A 17,788-nucleotide genomic window follows, 5' to 3' on the forward strand; every position below is an offset into this window, starting at 1 on the left:
AGCGGGCTTGGATTCTAGAGTGAATCGGAAGCCGTAAACTATATGTTTACAATTGGTGGACTTTGGTCTTGTCCGGATCGGAAGTGTGGCTTAGATTTTAGAGTTATGAATCGGAGGCCGGTGAAACTTAGAATTTCACATTGGTACCACATGCATAGTGTCACATATTTCATTGAGTCACATTAGAGTTATGTGATAGTTGATTATGTGCATTATGTTGTTATGATATGTGCATGAATGTGATAATTGATTATGTGCATTATGTTGTTGTGGTAAGTGTATGAGTGAACAATTGATTATGTGCATAGATGTCGTGATGCTATGTGTATGAGTTTGGTAATTGATTATGTACACTTGGTGTTGTAGTGATAATCGTATTAGTTGATAATTGGGAAGGGGTGATGTTTGAATACATAAGTGGTTAAATGCTAGAATATGTGATAATTATGGCTATGTGTATAATTGAGAATATAGTATTGAGATATTATACTCTTATACTTGGTGTATGCTTAATATATGTGAATTATGATTTATATTAATTTCATGATTAAGTAAGTGTAATGCATTCCTATAATTGATTTAACCATTGTATCTCATTATACTTTCTTCATAATGGTTCGTATTCTCACCCTTCTATTTTAATGTTGCCCTCGTTTGGCGACATGCAGGTTTTGACGATTAGTAGCTGGCGTGTGATCTAGTCGGAGTTTCTTCCGAGTTGCTTGGTAATTAAGTATCGAGTCGATGCTCTGGTCATGTAACACTTGGTAGCTTAGACGTTGAACTCATGTTCTATTTGTTTATGTATTTTGTTATAACTTGTGAACATGTTTAATTGGTTACTTGTTGTTGAGAGGCTTTAAGCCGAATATTATGATTATGGTTATCTTATGCGTTGTTTATGGAAATATGATCATGGTATGGGACATGTATCATTTATATGAAACACATGAGTATTACTTTCCGCTGTTAATGCATATTCTAGATGAGTTATGATTATATGTCAGGTGTTATTTGAAATGACCAGGTGTATTGTATTTTGTGAATAAATGATGTCGTTTTTAAAAATCTTATTAGTTTTTGAAAACATCGATGTGACGCCCTTTTGAGTTATATGCATGCTTATTCTCTGATTATATGCTTAATATTTTATGGGGTAAAAAGGGGTGTTACACTACGTATCAGAGCGACAACCGACTCGACTCACAGCGGCTAAATCCTTCACTCACTAGCACCACCTGCACGTTACCAATATAAAGGTAACAGTGAAAACAAGCAAAGGGTGAGATATCAAACTATATAAATAAAGTCATGATAAAAAGTATATTACAGTTCAAGTCATAATATATATCTCACGTTTCAATTCCAATCAACCAATTCAAGATCAAAATCACATAATCACGCACAACGTCGCAATAAAACAAATGAATGAGACTCGACAATGCATCATGCATGTGGTACCCAGGGCTTCAGCCCCCATCGCCAATTGCCAGTTAAACAGAGGCATCAAGGCATAAGCCTTCGTCGCTAATTTGCCAATTCAGGTCATCGCCAAAAATATGCAATTCATGAGACACTAATGAAATGCAACAAATCACAATCAATCACATAACAACGTCACATAAGGCATTCGCCTACATCGCCAAAATATATCAATCATATTTGATAATTACTCGTCACAATGATTTCCGGCAACATCTCAAGAATTCGCAATATGTCAATATATGCATTACATCACAACATCGCCAAACATCGCCAATTTACGGATACCGAATCAATTCCGGGCTCGCCTAAATTATACCACTCGATTAATTAATTTTCCGGTCAATTATTTACTTTAGCTCACTGCTGCTGTTATGCTACCAAAATTATCTCTGCTAGATATACATATACAGTCTGTAATAATTAAACTAATCTATATAAATATATGTTCCTATAATTTGGATTATAGTGTTAATATAATAACTATTCATATTCATATTTTTATAATTATTATTATTATTATTATTATTATTATTATTATTATTATTATTATACATTAGTATGCTAATGAAATGTATATATATTAGTAAATTGAAACAATTGAAAGTGGTTTTTGTCGCTACAGTACAAAAGGTATTTCTCCACTAACTATCGCTACAGACTACAGTATTCAGTGCACATGTGTGTTTATGCAACCTGAAACATGAAACATATATTCATAGGAATTATATTATTCTATATTATTATTATTATATGGAATATCATGTATTAGAAACTTGGAAACATGATTATTGTTTATATCATAACAAATTATGATTTATCAAAAATATATATGCTTGCTATAAGTGCCGCAAATTATTGGTTATCTAACTAATTGTCCTAAGCCGCTAGACCTGGGACGTAATTCTACAATTGCGCGGCTACGCTGCAGTATCATCATCTAACAAATTATATATATATATATATAGTAACGAAATATCCATTATATATGTTTAACGCTACCGTTCTAACTACACAATATATTTACGAATACACTGTAGTATATTAATTTTAATTCTAATAATTCCATACAATTCGATCCTCACATACGATTCATCATAAATCCGATTATAGAGTTAAAACCCCATCCCTTACTTGAATTAAGGGCCGCTCTAACTCCGATTGAATTCCTAATTTTTGGTTCCGGCTTGTACTTCTCGTATCCTCTCCTTCCAAACCCTTGTGCTCTAACTTTTGTTCTTCTTTTCTTTTCTACGTAAAAAAAACCTAATTTGTTTCACTACTACTACTTATATAACACCTAATATTCTGTTAATAAATCAAATAATTCCACTTTGGCCCAACTAATTCACACGGGCAACACAAAGTTCAGCCCAATTAAATTTTATTTTATTAAAACTCCCTATTAACTTATCACCTCATATTTTACGGTCTAATTTAATTTGCTCTGAAAATTTCCAAAATAATACACGACACTCTAATAATATTTATAATACTAAAAATATTAAAAATCTCAATTAGTTATCGATCCGCTATCCCGAACTAATACCGACTAAATCGTCCCAAAATACGAAATTTTCACTAAACACTCCAAACGTTTAACTTAAGCGAATAATTGAATTTCCGGGCGTTACAAACTGGGCCCGTATTTTTAACATACCAAGCGCGTTGGCCCAATGGCCATTGTTTTAAATTGCAAGCAAGAGGATGTGGGTTCAAGTCCCTTTGGGACCAACGCCATATTTTTAATCACTTGTTTTCTTTTATTTTTTTTAACCAATTTCATTAATTTATTTAAAATAGTAAAACAAATCTTTTTTAAATCAAATTTTGTATACCTTTTATTTATATTATCTATTTTACTAATATTCATCAAAAATCCAAAAATATTTATTATTTAGTCATTTAAAAATTAAATCCAAAACAAGTCTTTTATATGTTTAAAAATTCAAAAAAAAAATCATTTCTTTTTGATATTTTCACCAAGAAAAATCTTGTATATTTTTGTGTGATTGATTTTAGGGCTAGGTTGATGTCTCCTTAACTATATCATGTACCCGTAGACCAATTCTCCTTTCGAATTTGGTATTTTAATCATTAAAATCAATTAGGTCTAAATGTGGTTCTAAAACTCTAACTTTCAAAACCCTAATTTGAAATCCATGATCTTTAGCCTTACCTTGTAAATATGACTTGTTGCTTTGATCATTGTCTTTGTTTATGTACATATACTTGTTGATTTTTATTCTTATACATTTGTACTTTATTTGTATTATCATTGTATATATACTTTGTTCACTAACCATGTGCATGAGATATTTATCCATCCATCATCACATCATATTCATTCATACATGAAATGATTCCTAAGGTATAAACACCATTTTTTATTATAATTTGAGTTTGCATTGATCTCTTTGTTATACTCACTTGTTTGTCTTTTGCGACACATGTTATCACACACACACACACACACACACACACACACACACACACACACACTTGAGGTATCCATTGATTGATTACTTAAAGTTATTGTAGAAAATCCAAAGGAATGAGAATGGTATTAACTAAAATTGTCAAGGTACTCAATCTTTTTTCCAATCTCTTTTATTTTTGTGCTTAGTATTGTTAAAGCTTTGCACTTGTTTTTAAAATGGTTTTGTATTGTTGAAGCTCAACATTTTTAAATTAACTCTTGGTTTTGTATTGTTAAAGCTCAGTTAACAATCTCCGTGATGTTCTTCAGTCCTATGCTCAGTTAACTATGCATTTAAACCCCAAAAGGGTTTGGAATTGTAACACTGACATTTGGTGATGGTTCAAAAATCGGAAGTTTATTTGTAAAGGTAGTCATCATTTTTTGTAATACTTTTCTTTTGTTGAGGATTTTTAGTGACCTCTTTTTGGCTTTGTTATCCTTAACTTTTGTCTGAACTGTTTATTTTGAGATTACAATCAGCGGGATGTCTCAATTTTCACTAAGTCTCCTTCATAGGTTTTGACTTAGAGGTCTTTTCTTTTGATAGATATTGACTGCATGACTTAATGGTGACAGGGAACCATCACTAATTACGTAAAAGAACAACTGGCATAATTGAGTTAACTGAGGAACTACCCTGCCCCAGGTTATGATTAAGGGTTTTAATCTGCATGAGAAAGAAAACTCCTACTTCTTAGGCTCAAAGGGGTTGACTAAGGATTAACTTCCTTATATCTCCACTATTTAGGAATTGAAACAATGCCTGTACATCGTCAGCATAGTCTGTTCTAAAGCATATTGTATGAGATTGTGGTATCATTTTTGTCATCCTCCCTCTAAAGGCTTACAGCTTTAACGAGAGTTGAATATCAAAAAACAAAGTAAAGACAAAGTTTAAATACTATGATAACAAAAGATATAATTCAAGACAAACATATGCAATGCATTAATGATTATTATCAAAACAAATAAAGTCTGTCATAAGGCAAATAATTAAACAAACAAAATAGAACTTGCAAATGCAAGTGAAACTAATGATCTAAAATCCATCCTTCTAGATATCCATAGCATTAGCCTTATGAGGCTCTTTCAGGCGGGCCGAAATCAATGATCCCTTTGTCAATTAAATCTTGAATCCTATGTTTCAATGGCCCACAATCCTCTATATCATGACCAGGACTATTCGAATGATAAGCACATCTAGCATTATGCTTGTACCCAGGAGCGTGATTAGCTGGAGCTGAGTATGGAGGTAATCGAGTTATCATGTTCCGATTGAGCAGTTGTTACAAAGCTTGAGACAACGGCATGTGCAACGCGTAACGCCCATTTTATTTCTGTATCTTATTTAATTGTGTGCTATGTGATTTATTTAGCTATTATGTGTTAATTAAATACTTATGTGATATTTATGTTAATTATTGGGAGTTAATAGTAAATAGCATAAGTTAGTGAGTTAGGTGAGTTATTGGGCCTAAGTTGGCATTAGTAAGTGAGGGGTGTTAATTAGAGCCCATAAGAAATTGAGGTTTGGTAAGGGTTTAACCAAAACAAGAGAATTGAAGGTAATTGAGAGTTAGAACTCATTTTGGCAAAGTTGTGAAAGAAGAGAATAGAGAAGAGAAGAGGAGAATCTCAAGGTTGAAGATATAGTTGGCCTCAATCCAAATCCTAAGGTAAGGGTGGGATTCTTTCATGCTAAAGGGATGAATGATGATGTTTAGGGTTGGTTTAAATGATATGTTGAACCATGGATTATGTGTTGTAGAAACCCTAGGATCGTGATGAGTTTTCATGAAATTTATGGTTGAAAACATGTTTTTATGGATGATTGATGATGAATAATGATTGTTGATGCCTTTGTATGTGTTTAATTGATGTTTAGAATGGGTTTTGAATAGTGGATGTGAGGTTTCGCAGTTCCTTCACGAAGGTGATTTTTCTGCATAATCGTGCGTCCGCTAAGCGGGCTCTAGCTCGCTAAACGGATGCTGTTTGTTTTGAAAATTAAAGAGAACTCGCTAAGCGGAGCCAGTCTGCTAAGCGGAGCTCAGAAATTGTTTGCTTCTGTTATGGTCCGCTTGAAGCGGGGTTGTTGATTTTGCAAGTGCATAAGCGCGCTTGAGGGTCGCTAAGCGGATCCTGTTGCGCAAAACTTGTTCAAACTATGAATTGATGTATCTTTTGATCTGTAACTCCTTTTTAAGTGTCGTTTGAGCCTATGTGAAGCTATAATTGAGATCCTTTTAATGAATATGATTGAAAACCTTTTGGAAAACCTTTTTGATGTTTTTCTTGAAATGAACCGTTTGGCTTTGTGTTTGTTGTTGTGAAGTGAAACATTGTTGTATGGTGATACAACATAGCGACGTGGTTGTGAAGTGATGAATTATTACAAAAGTAATGATGTTTAGTTGATGTTTGGACGGTGTTGTCGTACGTTGTGAATATGTGTTTTGTGGATGTGTGTCATTGTGTCACATCCATTGTATAAGTGTCCTTTAGCCTGAGAATGGCAACGACTATTAGCCTGAAAGATGGCAATAACTATTAGTCTGAGAATGGCAACGACTATGGCCCAATGGCAATGATTGAGACGGGAGTTTTACTTTGAATGGTATCACATGCATTTGCATAAGTCGAATCACATTTGAATTGCATTTGATGTTGCTTTGAATGTGTGTGTTGTGACATGATGATGAGGTGTTATTGTGATGTATTGAACTCATAATTGTGAATTAAATATGTTGACACGCTGTTTATTGACATGGTTATCGTTTTGTAAGATGTTCGAATAATGTGATTTGTTGGTAAAATTTCATATGAAGAGAAGTGGTGATATATGTATGATCTTTATTATGCTTTGAATATTATCATATGTTCATTTATAATGAAAGATATCTCACCCCTTCTGTTTGAATGTTACCCTTTGTTGGTAACGTGTAGGTAATGACATGGAGTAGTCATGTACCTATTAGCTTGAGTCGGTGTGTCGGTGCTCTGATACGTAGCACTCAGGGGACGTCTAGACTGTTTGATTGTGTCGTGTTATCTTGTTGCTTTTTATCGTTATATTCGAATGTTGTCATCTTTTATTGGATTATGTTGTTACATCCTTATGAGATATGTTGGATTCGTTGATTTCCATGATTGGCATAGATGCGATATTTTGGTTTATGTTGTTAATGAATTCCGCTGTGATGTTTCTAAGTTTTGGATTGAATGACTAATGAGTTATGAGTTTTCCTCTGATATATGTGTTATGAATCTATGAATTAAGAGCATTTTATGATTTGGTTTAAGTCGAAATTGTGACGCCTCAAACAAGATGTTTGTTCGAGACTTTTATACTATGATTTCCATGTAAATTACGGGGTAGATTTGGGGTGTTACACAACAAGGTAATTGATCGTTTAGGTTTGGATTTCCAAGTACGTCGGCCACCTTGTTGCCTATGCTGATCTTTCTATTGTTGTTGCACTGACACATGATTAGAGACCGGGACTGCCCCAACAGTGTTGGATTCATTCTTCCCAATATACAACTTCTTTGTGGCATTAGAAGATGTAGCCACTTGAATCTTACCGCTTCGGATTCCATTTTCCACCCGTTCTCCGGTCAGTATCAAATCAGTGAAACCAGATGAAGAGCTTCCAAGTAAATGACTATAGAAAGGACCGGTCAGTATGCTCATGAACATATCAACCAACTCCCTTTCAACCAAAGGAGGTTGAACCCTACCTGCCAAGTCTCTCCATTTCTGAGGGTTCTCTTTGAAACTTTCCTTAGGACCCATGGACATGCCTTGTAATTGCATATGGGTTGGCGCGAGGTCAGCATTGTATTGGTATTGTTTGTAGAAAGCGGCAGCCAGATCTTCCCAGGTACAAATATTGGTCCCTTCTAGTTGATAGAACCATTCTAATTGAGTCCCAGACATACTCTTTTGAAAGAAATGAACCCACAATTTCTTATCAGTAGTATGAGGTTGAATCTTCTGCATATAAGACCTCAAGTGTAGCTTAGGACAGGAAACACCGTCTTACTTAGCAAAAGTCGGAGTTTTGAACTTATGAGGGACGACAACCCCTGAAATAAGGCCCAATTCCTCAAAATCCAGCCCAGGTACTTTATGAATTTCTATGGCCTTCATGCACTCTACTAATAGCTTGTATTTCTGATTAGCATGTTCATCCTCATAGTAGTAATCCTCTTCTTCCTCAGAGTGCTTGGCAGAAATATGGTTGCATTTCCTATCAGTCTTGGTGCTAGCATGGTCATCTTGATCATTGTCACTGTCTTCAGGGACCTCAACTTCTTTGGATTTTTTGGCTGGGCCTCTGAATCTTCTTCCCATATTAAGGACACCAACTGATCTTCTTGCTTTTTTCTTTTTCTTCTCAGTCAAAAGTGCTTTCATCTCTTCTTTCCCCCTGGCCAAGTTCAGAATCATTTCTTGAAATTGGGTGTTATGAGCTTGAAGATCTTTGACGATTTGTTCAAGAGCCATTTCTGCTGAAATAAACAGCAAGAAGATGAGGAACCTATTGTGGAAACTTAGTATGCAATGTGATGAATGGTATGCAATATCTTCAAGGATCTTTATGGAATTTAGTTTGCCAAATTACAAGTTGGATTTGGTTGCAGCTTTGTCTGAAGTATTTTGACTTTCATTTTTGAACGTCCTTTTATGTGTCGACTTGAAAAGCTTTATCTGTCGACTCATGCAAACAAAAGCTACATGCTTTAAAAATCATTCACATGTGTTGACTCATAACACGTATGTGTCGACACGTCAACTTGTTTTTCACATAAAATCTTATTTTTAATGCATAATGTCGTACATCAATTTTATCCTACCCCTTTTTATTTTTATCTGGCTTATAGTTTTGTTTATTTACACGCATATTTCTCTTAATCACTCAGTTAAGTATTGAAGAGCTTGCAAGGTGCAGCTGTCTAGTTGAATCTGAGACACTTCTGAATGTGATAAGTGATGCATCGGTAACAACGTACAAAGCACACAGTCGGTGAAAGTCAAGGGTCTGATCCAGATGATATATGGGAATAATAGCCAAAGCATACCTGCGTATAAGGCGTACAGTAACAGTCCATCCAAAAAACTATACAGCAAGGTGTCATCATAGGAAAACAAAAATCAAAGTTTCAAAATGCACACATGACACATGAAGTTCAAGAAATATTAATGCAAAAACAAAGAGTGGTTCATCATTATCACATCAGTTCATGCCAAGTTCAAAAAGGTAGTGGTCTACCTCATTTGAAAGTATCCTTCATGGCTAGAGCCTAATGAAATCCGAAGCACTTAGTCAATTACTCCAGCACCTGCACAGTTAAGCATTCACCATCAGTCAAAATACTCACAATATCATTCAAATAATCATTTACTAGATCAGTAAAAATCAATTTAAATAATAGCTGCTACATCAATGAAATTTCTAAGCAAAAATTAGAGTGGGACCACTCATCTTCTGGAAACTCATTACAGACAATATTCCAATGAACAAACTCCCTTTTACCCCCATGACAATCCCTAAAATACCCTCATTAATCCCACCAAACCTAGAGTTTTCTTTCATCCTTCTAACGAAATTAGAGGTCATCTCAATCCTCTCTAAGAGCATCTCCAATGGTGGTATTTTTCAATGAGTTCTCCAACTAGACATCAATATAATAATTAAATATTGAATCAAAATGCCATGTCATGGTAGAATTGCATTGTAATGCAACTAGTAAAAAATTGTGCTACCCAATCAAATTAATTTATGAGGTAAAGTTGTGGGCACATTTGAATTACACTAATAAAATAAATATTAAATAAATTATTTTCAGATGATATGGCTGGTGGGACCCATAAAGAACTCAAAAATGGGTTGTACCATTGGAAATGGTCTAACAAACTCTCACACTTGAGAGAATATTCCTTTAATTCTCACACGTACCTGCACTCAATCATTCCAACTATAGATAAAGGCCCTGACCCTCTCAATTTGACCAACATTAATTGCATCGAACATCTACCCAAATCAATGAACACCCTAAGATAACCTTTACCCAATCACCTTCAATCTCACCTTCACTCATACACTCTAAACCCGAAACCTCATCTTCAAACAACAGTCTTTAACCCAATCATCCCTCAAGTGAAACCGTTACTATCACCCCCACCAAGCACCCAAACCGAGCCTCACCGCTAACTTAAATAATTCCTCAATTTCCATATTAACCCATCACACGCAAACAAAGCAACAAAACACACATAGTTGAATCCAGAAGAAGAAGGAAGTTGAATTAGCATACCTGAATGTTGCTGAAGTTGATTCATCACTACTATCAGTGTTAATGTAGTTACTATCGAAAGGAGAATCATAAAGGAGAAAGAGGATTGAGTAGGAAGCGTTGAGGAATGTTATTGAGGAGTAGAGGTGAAAATGATTGTGAATAGGAATTTGTATAGTTTATTTAAGGAGATAAGTGGCAGACAAGAAAGTAGCCATGTTTAATGTTAGCAACATAGGATTTATGGGTTGATGATAGCTTGGTTTCCATGTGAGTCCCGAGGCTTTAAGCAATAATTTGGGTTAGCCAAAACTAAAACACTAGTGGAATAAGGAAGGTCAAGAGACAAGAAAATGAACACAATAATATCGATCACGACTTCATATCGCCATTACAAAAGTATAGGCATCTCTCCCTTACAAAAGTGTGGGCATCTCGCCCTTATAGAAGAGCGGGAACCCCACCCTTACAAAATAATGGACATATCATCCTTACATATGGAAAACATCCATGAAAATACCATGCATAACCCGATCTTTCCAATAACGCATCTTGCCTTTATAATCCTGTGTTTGAGAGACTTTACATAATTCAATCTTTTTATATAAATTATCTCGTCCTTATAAGTATCATGCTTGAGGAATTGAGTATAATTTTGTCTTTTATCATCAATCATCTTGCTCTTACATATCAGATGCTTAAGGGATTGTGTACAATATGGTATTTTCCCCTAAATCATATCACCCTAACATGCCTCGTTCTTGATAAACTGTGTGCAATATGGTAATTTAGGTCAGATCTTAAACCGAACTTTAAAGAGTGCACCTTGATTTCTAAGATGTCCAATAGGACATGGTTGAGGCAGGCCAACTAATGGGGCCAAGTCAATGAGGCCAACCCAAAACCAACATGGAAGGATTGTTGAAATTAAGGAACGATGAATGATGTGTTAATGAGCTAATTAGGGGCAGTATGGCTGGAAATCAGACGTAATAGAGCCACCATTAAGACCCATCCAAATAAGACAATCTTCATTAAAGATCTTTATCGATCTTAAATTTCAAGTATATCAAGACCACTTTAAAAAAGAAATGCAACAGTGAAGAAAGAAAAGACACTTGATATAGGACGTATAATGTTACTTGTGATTATAACTGGCTTTGAACTGATAGAGTTATGTTTTTAAAGTAAATTAAAAATATTTTCAACTTTACCATTAAAGACAATCCAAGAGGCGATAGGATTTGAAAGAAAATGTAGAGTCTGTTTGTTTCAGCTTTAAAAAATAAATTTTTTTTTTTTTTGTATTTTTTAAAATAAATTTTACAATTTTTTTTTTTTAAATATTACAAGTTTTTGTATATTCGTTTTTGATAAATTGAGACCTTACTTTTAAGATTCTATAATATAAACAAACATTATTGAAGATTAAAACATTAAAATAGTAATTTTTTAAAAAATGTGGTATTTCAAAATTAATTTTTATGAAAATATATTTGAAATAGCTTTAAAATTAAGTGATTTTTTGAAATTTTGATATCCAAAAAAAGTTTAAATAAAAATATGATATATCTAAAATAACATTTTAATAACAACTATTAAAACCAAATTTTTATTCGAACCTTTTATAAAAAAATTCTTTGTAAATTTTTTTACACAAAATTATATTACATTATAAAAATCATTTCTCAAAAAAGTCAAAACAAACTGACCCTGTAATATATCTTAATTGAAGGTTACAATAATAGCTTAAAAATTAAAAGAAAATAATACAATGCAAACATTATTAGACGCTGCCATATTTCATTTAATGAGAATCATACTAAAGTTCTTGAAATTAAAATGAAATTATATTATTGATATGCAAACATAATAACTAAATGAAAGATCATAAAATATTTTAGAAATTGTTGGGATATCCTATTAGCTCTTGCAAAAATATATAATCATGGAAAATTTATTTTTACACATTTACATATGTTGAACAAACACTTTGATATCATAAGAGACGGACAATTTTTGTGTTTACAATCTTCGTCTTTAAAACATTTAAGAAACGCCGCTGTAATGTAAAAAGAGAACAAAATAATATCATCCAAATGCAATAAAATATTGTTTACTATGTAAAGAAGAAAATTTAAAGTGGATAGAAATTGTTTACCTTCAACATTTGTTGTAACAATATGTAGAGCAACAAAGATAATCATAACATAACAAAACTTGATTATTTCATTCATATTTTCTTCTTTTACATCTAACAAATAACTTTTTAACTTTTTAGTTTATAAATCTCATCTTCAACTTATATTAATTAAATAGATTTTTACCGTTTATTAAATTGGAAAAGATATTCTTATATATAATTATTAAACATCTGTTAAACGCATCGAAGTGTTTTGTTTGTCCCTTTAAAACAGTTAATAATGTTACTTAAAAATTTATTAGTCACAAGAATTTTTGCTTACCGAAATTCCATTTTATTATATCCGTTAGAGTGTAAGAAAGATTTCAAAGGAAAAGTAATTTATTTAAGTGAAAAAAATTTATTTAAGTGAATTAAAATTTATTGTTTGGATAAAAAATAAAGAATTATAACAATAATAAAAATTTATGAAGTAAGTTTTTTGTTTTAAGCAAGTTGTATTGAATAAGAACAAAAGATCTAGAATCTCAATTATAAAATAGGAAGATAAAAGTCTAAAAAGAGAAAATTTTCAAGATTTTTTCGATTTATGAAGTAAGTTGTCTACGTTAAATTTCAATTTAGTCTTTAATTAATTTCAAATTAAACCAATAGATTCTTTTACATTTTAAAATTCTGCAAATTGATCCTTTTCTCAAATTTTAAATTTGACATAAAATTTTTAAAATTTATAAAAATAATAGTTTTAATTCTCTTTTCAAATAATAAAATTTTTTTAAAAAATTTAAATTGAATCATTTGAACGTTGAAAATTTTAAATTATCTAAGAAAGTTCCGATACCTCATTTTAATGATAAAAAGGGAAAGAAATATTTTTAGTGCATGAATAAATGAACATTTTAGATCAAACTTAACAATTAAAAGTGGTGCATTATTTGTGATTGAGTGTATTCTTGGATCAAACTTAACAATCATGCAATAGCAGTGATTGATTCATGTGACTCTTATATATAGTTAAAAACTTATTGATTTTTTAGTTCATCAATCATTCTTAGAGAAACACATGAAATGTCCATAATCGGTAATAATTTATAATTCCTATAAGAGAAATAATTCTGCCCGCTCAGCCATTCAAAAAATTTCTAAATTATAAAATAAATATTATGTACATATTTAGTTGATACAATATTTATGTCTAGGTAATTCATATTATTATTTTTGGATTATTTAACAAAAATAAAATAAAATAATCAAAAAACAATTGAAGAATATTAAAATAAGAAATATATGTTAGAATATTTATTAAATATTTCTTTAATTATTATATTCTAAAATTGTTTTATAGGCATAGATCTTTGTTTAATTATATTAGCTACTTCTCAATTTAAAATTTTAATTGATTATTGATCCAATTATGTAACACTGCAAATTTGATCTCTAATTTTATAATTAGTTTTTTTTCCAGTAAGTAATGGTATTAATCACAAAAAAGATACACGAGCCGAAACAATTACCTCGTTATACAAGATAGAGGTAAAATGTTTCAAAATTGAAAATTAAAAGCTGTAGAAGAAGCAATAACTGATCGAAACCATTTCCAGGAAGCGAGAAGAATAGCACTATAGTATTCGTCAAAGTTAAAAATATAACCATTGAATAAAATGGCGTTTCTCATCAACAACAAGTTTCACAAAACCGCTAACCAAATAACTCCTACAATCTGTGTCTTCTACCAAAATACCTCTATTCTTCAGTTGATCTATTGTTGGTAACCTTCCCAAAATATACCTCCAAGCAGAAATACTAACCTTTGATGGAACTTTGATCTTCCATATAAAACCTAGCTTGCATAAAACATCATATTGCAGCCCCACAACCATACCTCTTTTCCTAAATTCTTCGGCGCAAGCTTTAACGGAGAAACTTACTTCTTCATCAGCGGCCCAGAAACAATCATCTCTACAAAGATTAACTGGGCTGTACTGCTGCACCTAATCTAGTAACGTTTCCACCAGAACTGTATTGCCGTCTTCCTGGTTTTTCAACCACCCACCCACGTCCCACACCCAAACAACCCATCCCACCATCCTTCTTCCGCGACAGCCATAAAAGGTTTAGCAACTTTCACATAAAGCTCTGGATAGGATTCTGAGATTGATTGATTTCCCACCCTACGGATGAACCAGAAAGATATATCTTCTCCATTTTGAACCCTGCAATTTATCAAATCAGAAACAGACAAACCATTTGATTCAGCACAATCATTGATCAAAATTAGATCACACCACCATATAGAATCACCCTTTGAGATAACACTCTTATCATTTACGAACATTTTGACCTTCGGATTTGAATACCTATACTTTAGCAAACTCGACCAAATCACATTTTTCTCTGTTAAGATGTGCCACTTCCACTTCATAAGCAGCATGACATTCATACTACCAACCTCTCTAATGCCCAACCCTCCTTCCTCCTTCGGTTTACACACGTTACGCCAACTAACCAATTAATACGTTTACCTCCATCCACACCTCCCCGCAAGAACCTTATTTGAATACAACTTAATTCACTTAAAACTTTCTTAGGCGCGCAATAGAAAGGTAGAGAGTAAAGAGGAATAGCATTCAAAACAGAATTAATAAGGGTCACCCTCCCTCCTATGGATAGAAACCTCCCACGCCATTTATCCAATCTTCTCCTAACTTCCTTAATCACTTCTTTCCACATCCCAACCTTCCTCGGATTATCCCCAACTATAACGCCCCGAAATTTGAATGGAATCACACATATACCATAAGTCAAGAAAGCCAACGACATTTCCAGAATTCTAGAGCTCAAGTTAATTCCGTAAATGTTACTTTTACCAAAATTCACTTTAAGGCCCGACATGAGTTCAAATCCCCGAAAAATAGCCTTCAAACTCCATAGGTTCTGGATTTCCCCATTGCCAAATATTATCGTATCGTCCGTGAAAAGAAGAATGTCTACTTTGTTATGTTCTCCACTTTGAAACCCTTTGTACTCTTCCAACTCCGATGCTCTCTCTAAGAGTCTTGTTAGACACTCCATATCAATAACGAATAATAAAGGGGAAAGATGACCCCTTTTTCGTAAACCACGAACAACTTTGAAATCATCAATGCGACTTCCATTAACAATAACAACCATAGAGCTCGCAAAAACACTAGCCTCCATCCATCTTAGCCACTTTGACCGAAAACCCATCTTCTTCATAACGAATCTAAGAAAGACTCAATTTACACAATCGTAAGCTTTCTCGTAATCCACCTTCAAATTAAGGCAACTCGGCCCTTCTCTTTTGGCAAAATCCAGTACTTCATTAACCATTAATACTCCATCAAGAATATTCCTATTCTCAATGAACGCATTTTGTTTGACAGAAATCAGACCACCTATGACCTCCTTCAGCCTTCCTGCAAGAAGCTTTGACAAATTTTTTTGAAGCCTCCCTCCCTACAAGGCAAATAGGTCGGTACTTCGAAAGAGATTGGGGGTTATTTACTTTTGGAATGAGAGTGATAAAAAAAAAGATGTGCAGGCCTTGGTTAGAGTCGCCTTCATGTGGAAATCTACCACAAACTTTAATATATCCTCATTTAGTAACTCCTAGTGGTTCTTGAAAAAAGCCAGAGAAAAACCATCAGGTCCAGGTGTTTTGCTTCCTTCATAGTTCCACACCGCTAATTTAATCTCGTCTTCCTCAAAAGGTCTCTCCAAGCTAACTGCAACCTCTTCCTCAAGCCTGTTAAAAATAATGCCTTCAGGAACATGTCTAAAACTGCAAGGTTCTTTGAAAAAATCCTCATAAGGCTTCCTAATATAAGAGTTGACATCCTTAACCCCTTCAATCATGCCATTAGTAGTTTCCATAAAACTGAAAGAATTCAATCGAACCCTTTCCTTTAACGAATTATGGAAAAACTTTATGTTGAGATCACCTTCTTTGAGCCAACTCTGCCCCGACTTCACCCTCGACATACTCTATTTCAATTCCATCTTTTTCCATATGTCGTCAGCTGCTAACCTTTTTGCCTCGACAACCCCAGACACCTCTCCCCCAGCATTCCCTGCCAAGAAATTATTCAGATCGTGTTGCTCATCAATCCCGTCTTCTATTTTCAAGTCTAGCCATCCAAAAACCTCTTTATTCCACACCTTTAACAACATCTTAAGACTTTTTAACTTCTAATACAAGACATAATCACCTCTTCCATTAACCGATAAAATATTCCACTACTTAGACATGAAAGAGTTAAAATCCTCATGTTTATACCAATCGTTGTTAAACCTAAACGGTTTAGGCCCCTAGTCACCACCAGCAGATTTCAACCAAACGGGGAAGTGGTCTGAGTAGATCTTTTTTCCCACCATCTGATTATCCAACTGCCAACCGGAGATTAAAGAATCAGAGATCAAAAAATGACCTAACCTGCTTATAGAATGACCGTTACCGCTGAACTAAGTAAATCTTCCACCCACACAAGGGAGATCAATGAGCTCCATTTCCTCCCCAAAATTATAGAAACCACTGATGTCCCTACCATTACAACCCACACTCTTCCCAATCCTCTTCTCTTTAAACAAAACCGTATTGAAGTCACCACCAATGCACCACTCCTCTCCTACCGATAATCTCTTCAGCCTTAGTAAACTCTTCCACACCTCTCTTCTGAAAACTAGGTTATAAGGAGCGTAAATGTTAATGAAATTAATACAAATACCTTTACACAAAGCCTTCATCCCCACAAACCCCACTCCTCTAAAACTTTGAATGGGATCCAGAGAGTTCTTCCACCATAGGATAACCGAGCCTCCCAAAGCCCCGTTAGAATCCTTATGAGTCCAATCTACATCCTTTGCTCCCCAAAAATCTTCAGCTGTCTTCAAATTGAAGGTTGATAACTTTGTTTCCTGAAGAAAGCAAACATCAACTCTGCTTGACTGATTCATGAAACCTATATGCTTTCTCTTAATAATGTTACCCCATCCCCTTATATTGTGAGTGACAATAATCATTTCAAGCTATTGTTAGCCGCCTTCTTTACAACCACATCTTCCTTATCTCTCTTCTCCATCACTTCAATTTTCTTGAAAATTGCCTTGTCAGGATCGACACTAACAATACCCATCCTAACCATAGAATCTTTTATCGTCTTGGCCATCAGGGATTCCTTGTTGACCTTCAAACGCAAATTACAATGGACAATATCGGAATCCATCATGGAATCGCAATTGAGGACATTTCCACCTAATAAAATATTCTCATCATCCTCGATCTTCTTCGATTCAAATTTATTGCAAAGAAATTTGGGGGCAAATTTAGGGTTCAAACAGGCGAAGTATGACTTCTGAACGTC

General features: G+C 33.8%; 1 protein-coding gene across 1 annotated transcript; it reads right to left on the minus strand.

The window, feature by feature from the left end:
• Window positions 1-16,736: 16,736 nt before the first annotated feature.
• On the minus strand, window positions 16,737-17,447 carry LOC131659013 (uncharacterized). Its single transcript, XM_058928259.1, has 3 exons — window positions 17,153-17,447; window positions 16,911-17,107; window positions 16,737-16,814 (listed from the first exon to the last, which is right to left on the minus strand). The coding sequence occupies exons 1-3, from the start codon at window positions 17,445-17,447 to the stop codon at window positions 16,737-16,739; spliced, it is 570 nt and encodes a 189-aa protein (XP_058784242.1).
• Between the last annotated feature and the right edge of the window lie 341 nt (window positions 17,448-17,788).

Source organism: Vicia villosa, linkage group LG3 (assembly GCF_029867415.1).
Source record: "Vicia villosa cultivar HV-30 ecotype Madison, WI linkage group LG3, Vvil1.0, whole genome shotgun sequence".
Lineage (NCBI taxonomy): Eukaryota > Viridiplantae > Streptophyta > Magnoliopsida > Fabales > Fabaceae > Vicia > Vicia villosa.

Bases quoted from the DNA above. Each gene is read 5' to 3' on its own strand.
- LOC131659013 (XM_058928259.1), bottom strand. From the start codon at position 17,447: ATGATTATTGTCACTCACAATATAAGGGGATGGGGTAACATTATTAAG. The intron at 17,108-17,152 runs GTATTTGTATTA...CTTATAACCTAG, and splicing joins GATGAAGGCTTTGTGTAAAG to TTTTCAGAAGAGAGGTGTGG. The intron at 16,815-16,910 runs GTGGGTGGAAGA...TCCGGTTGGCAG, and splicing joins AGCTCATTGATCTCCCTTGT to TTGGATAATCAGATGGTGGG.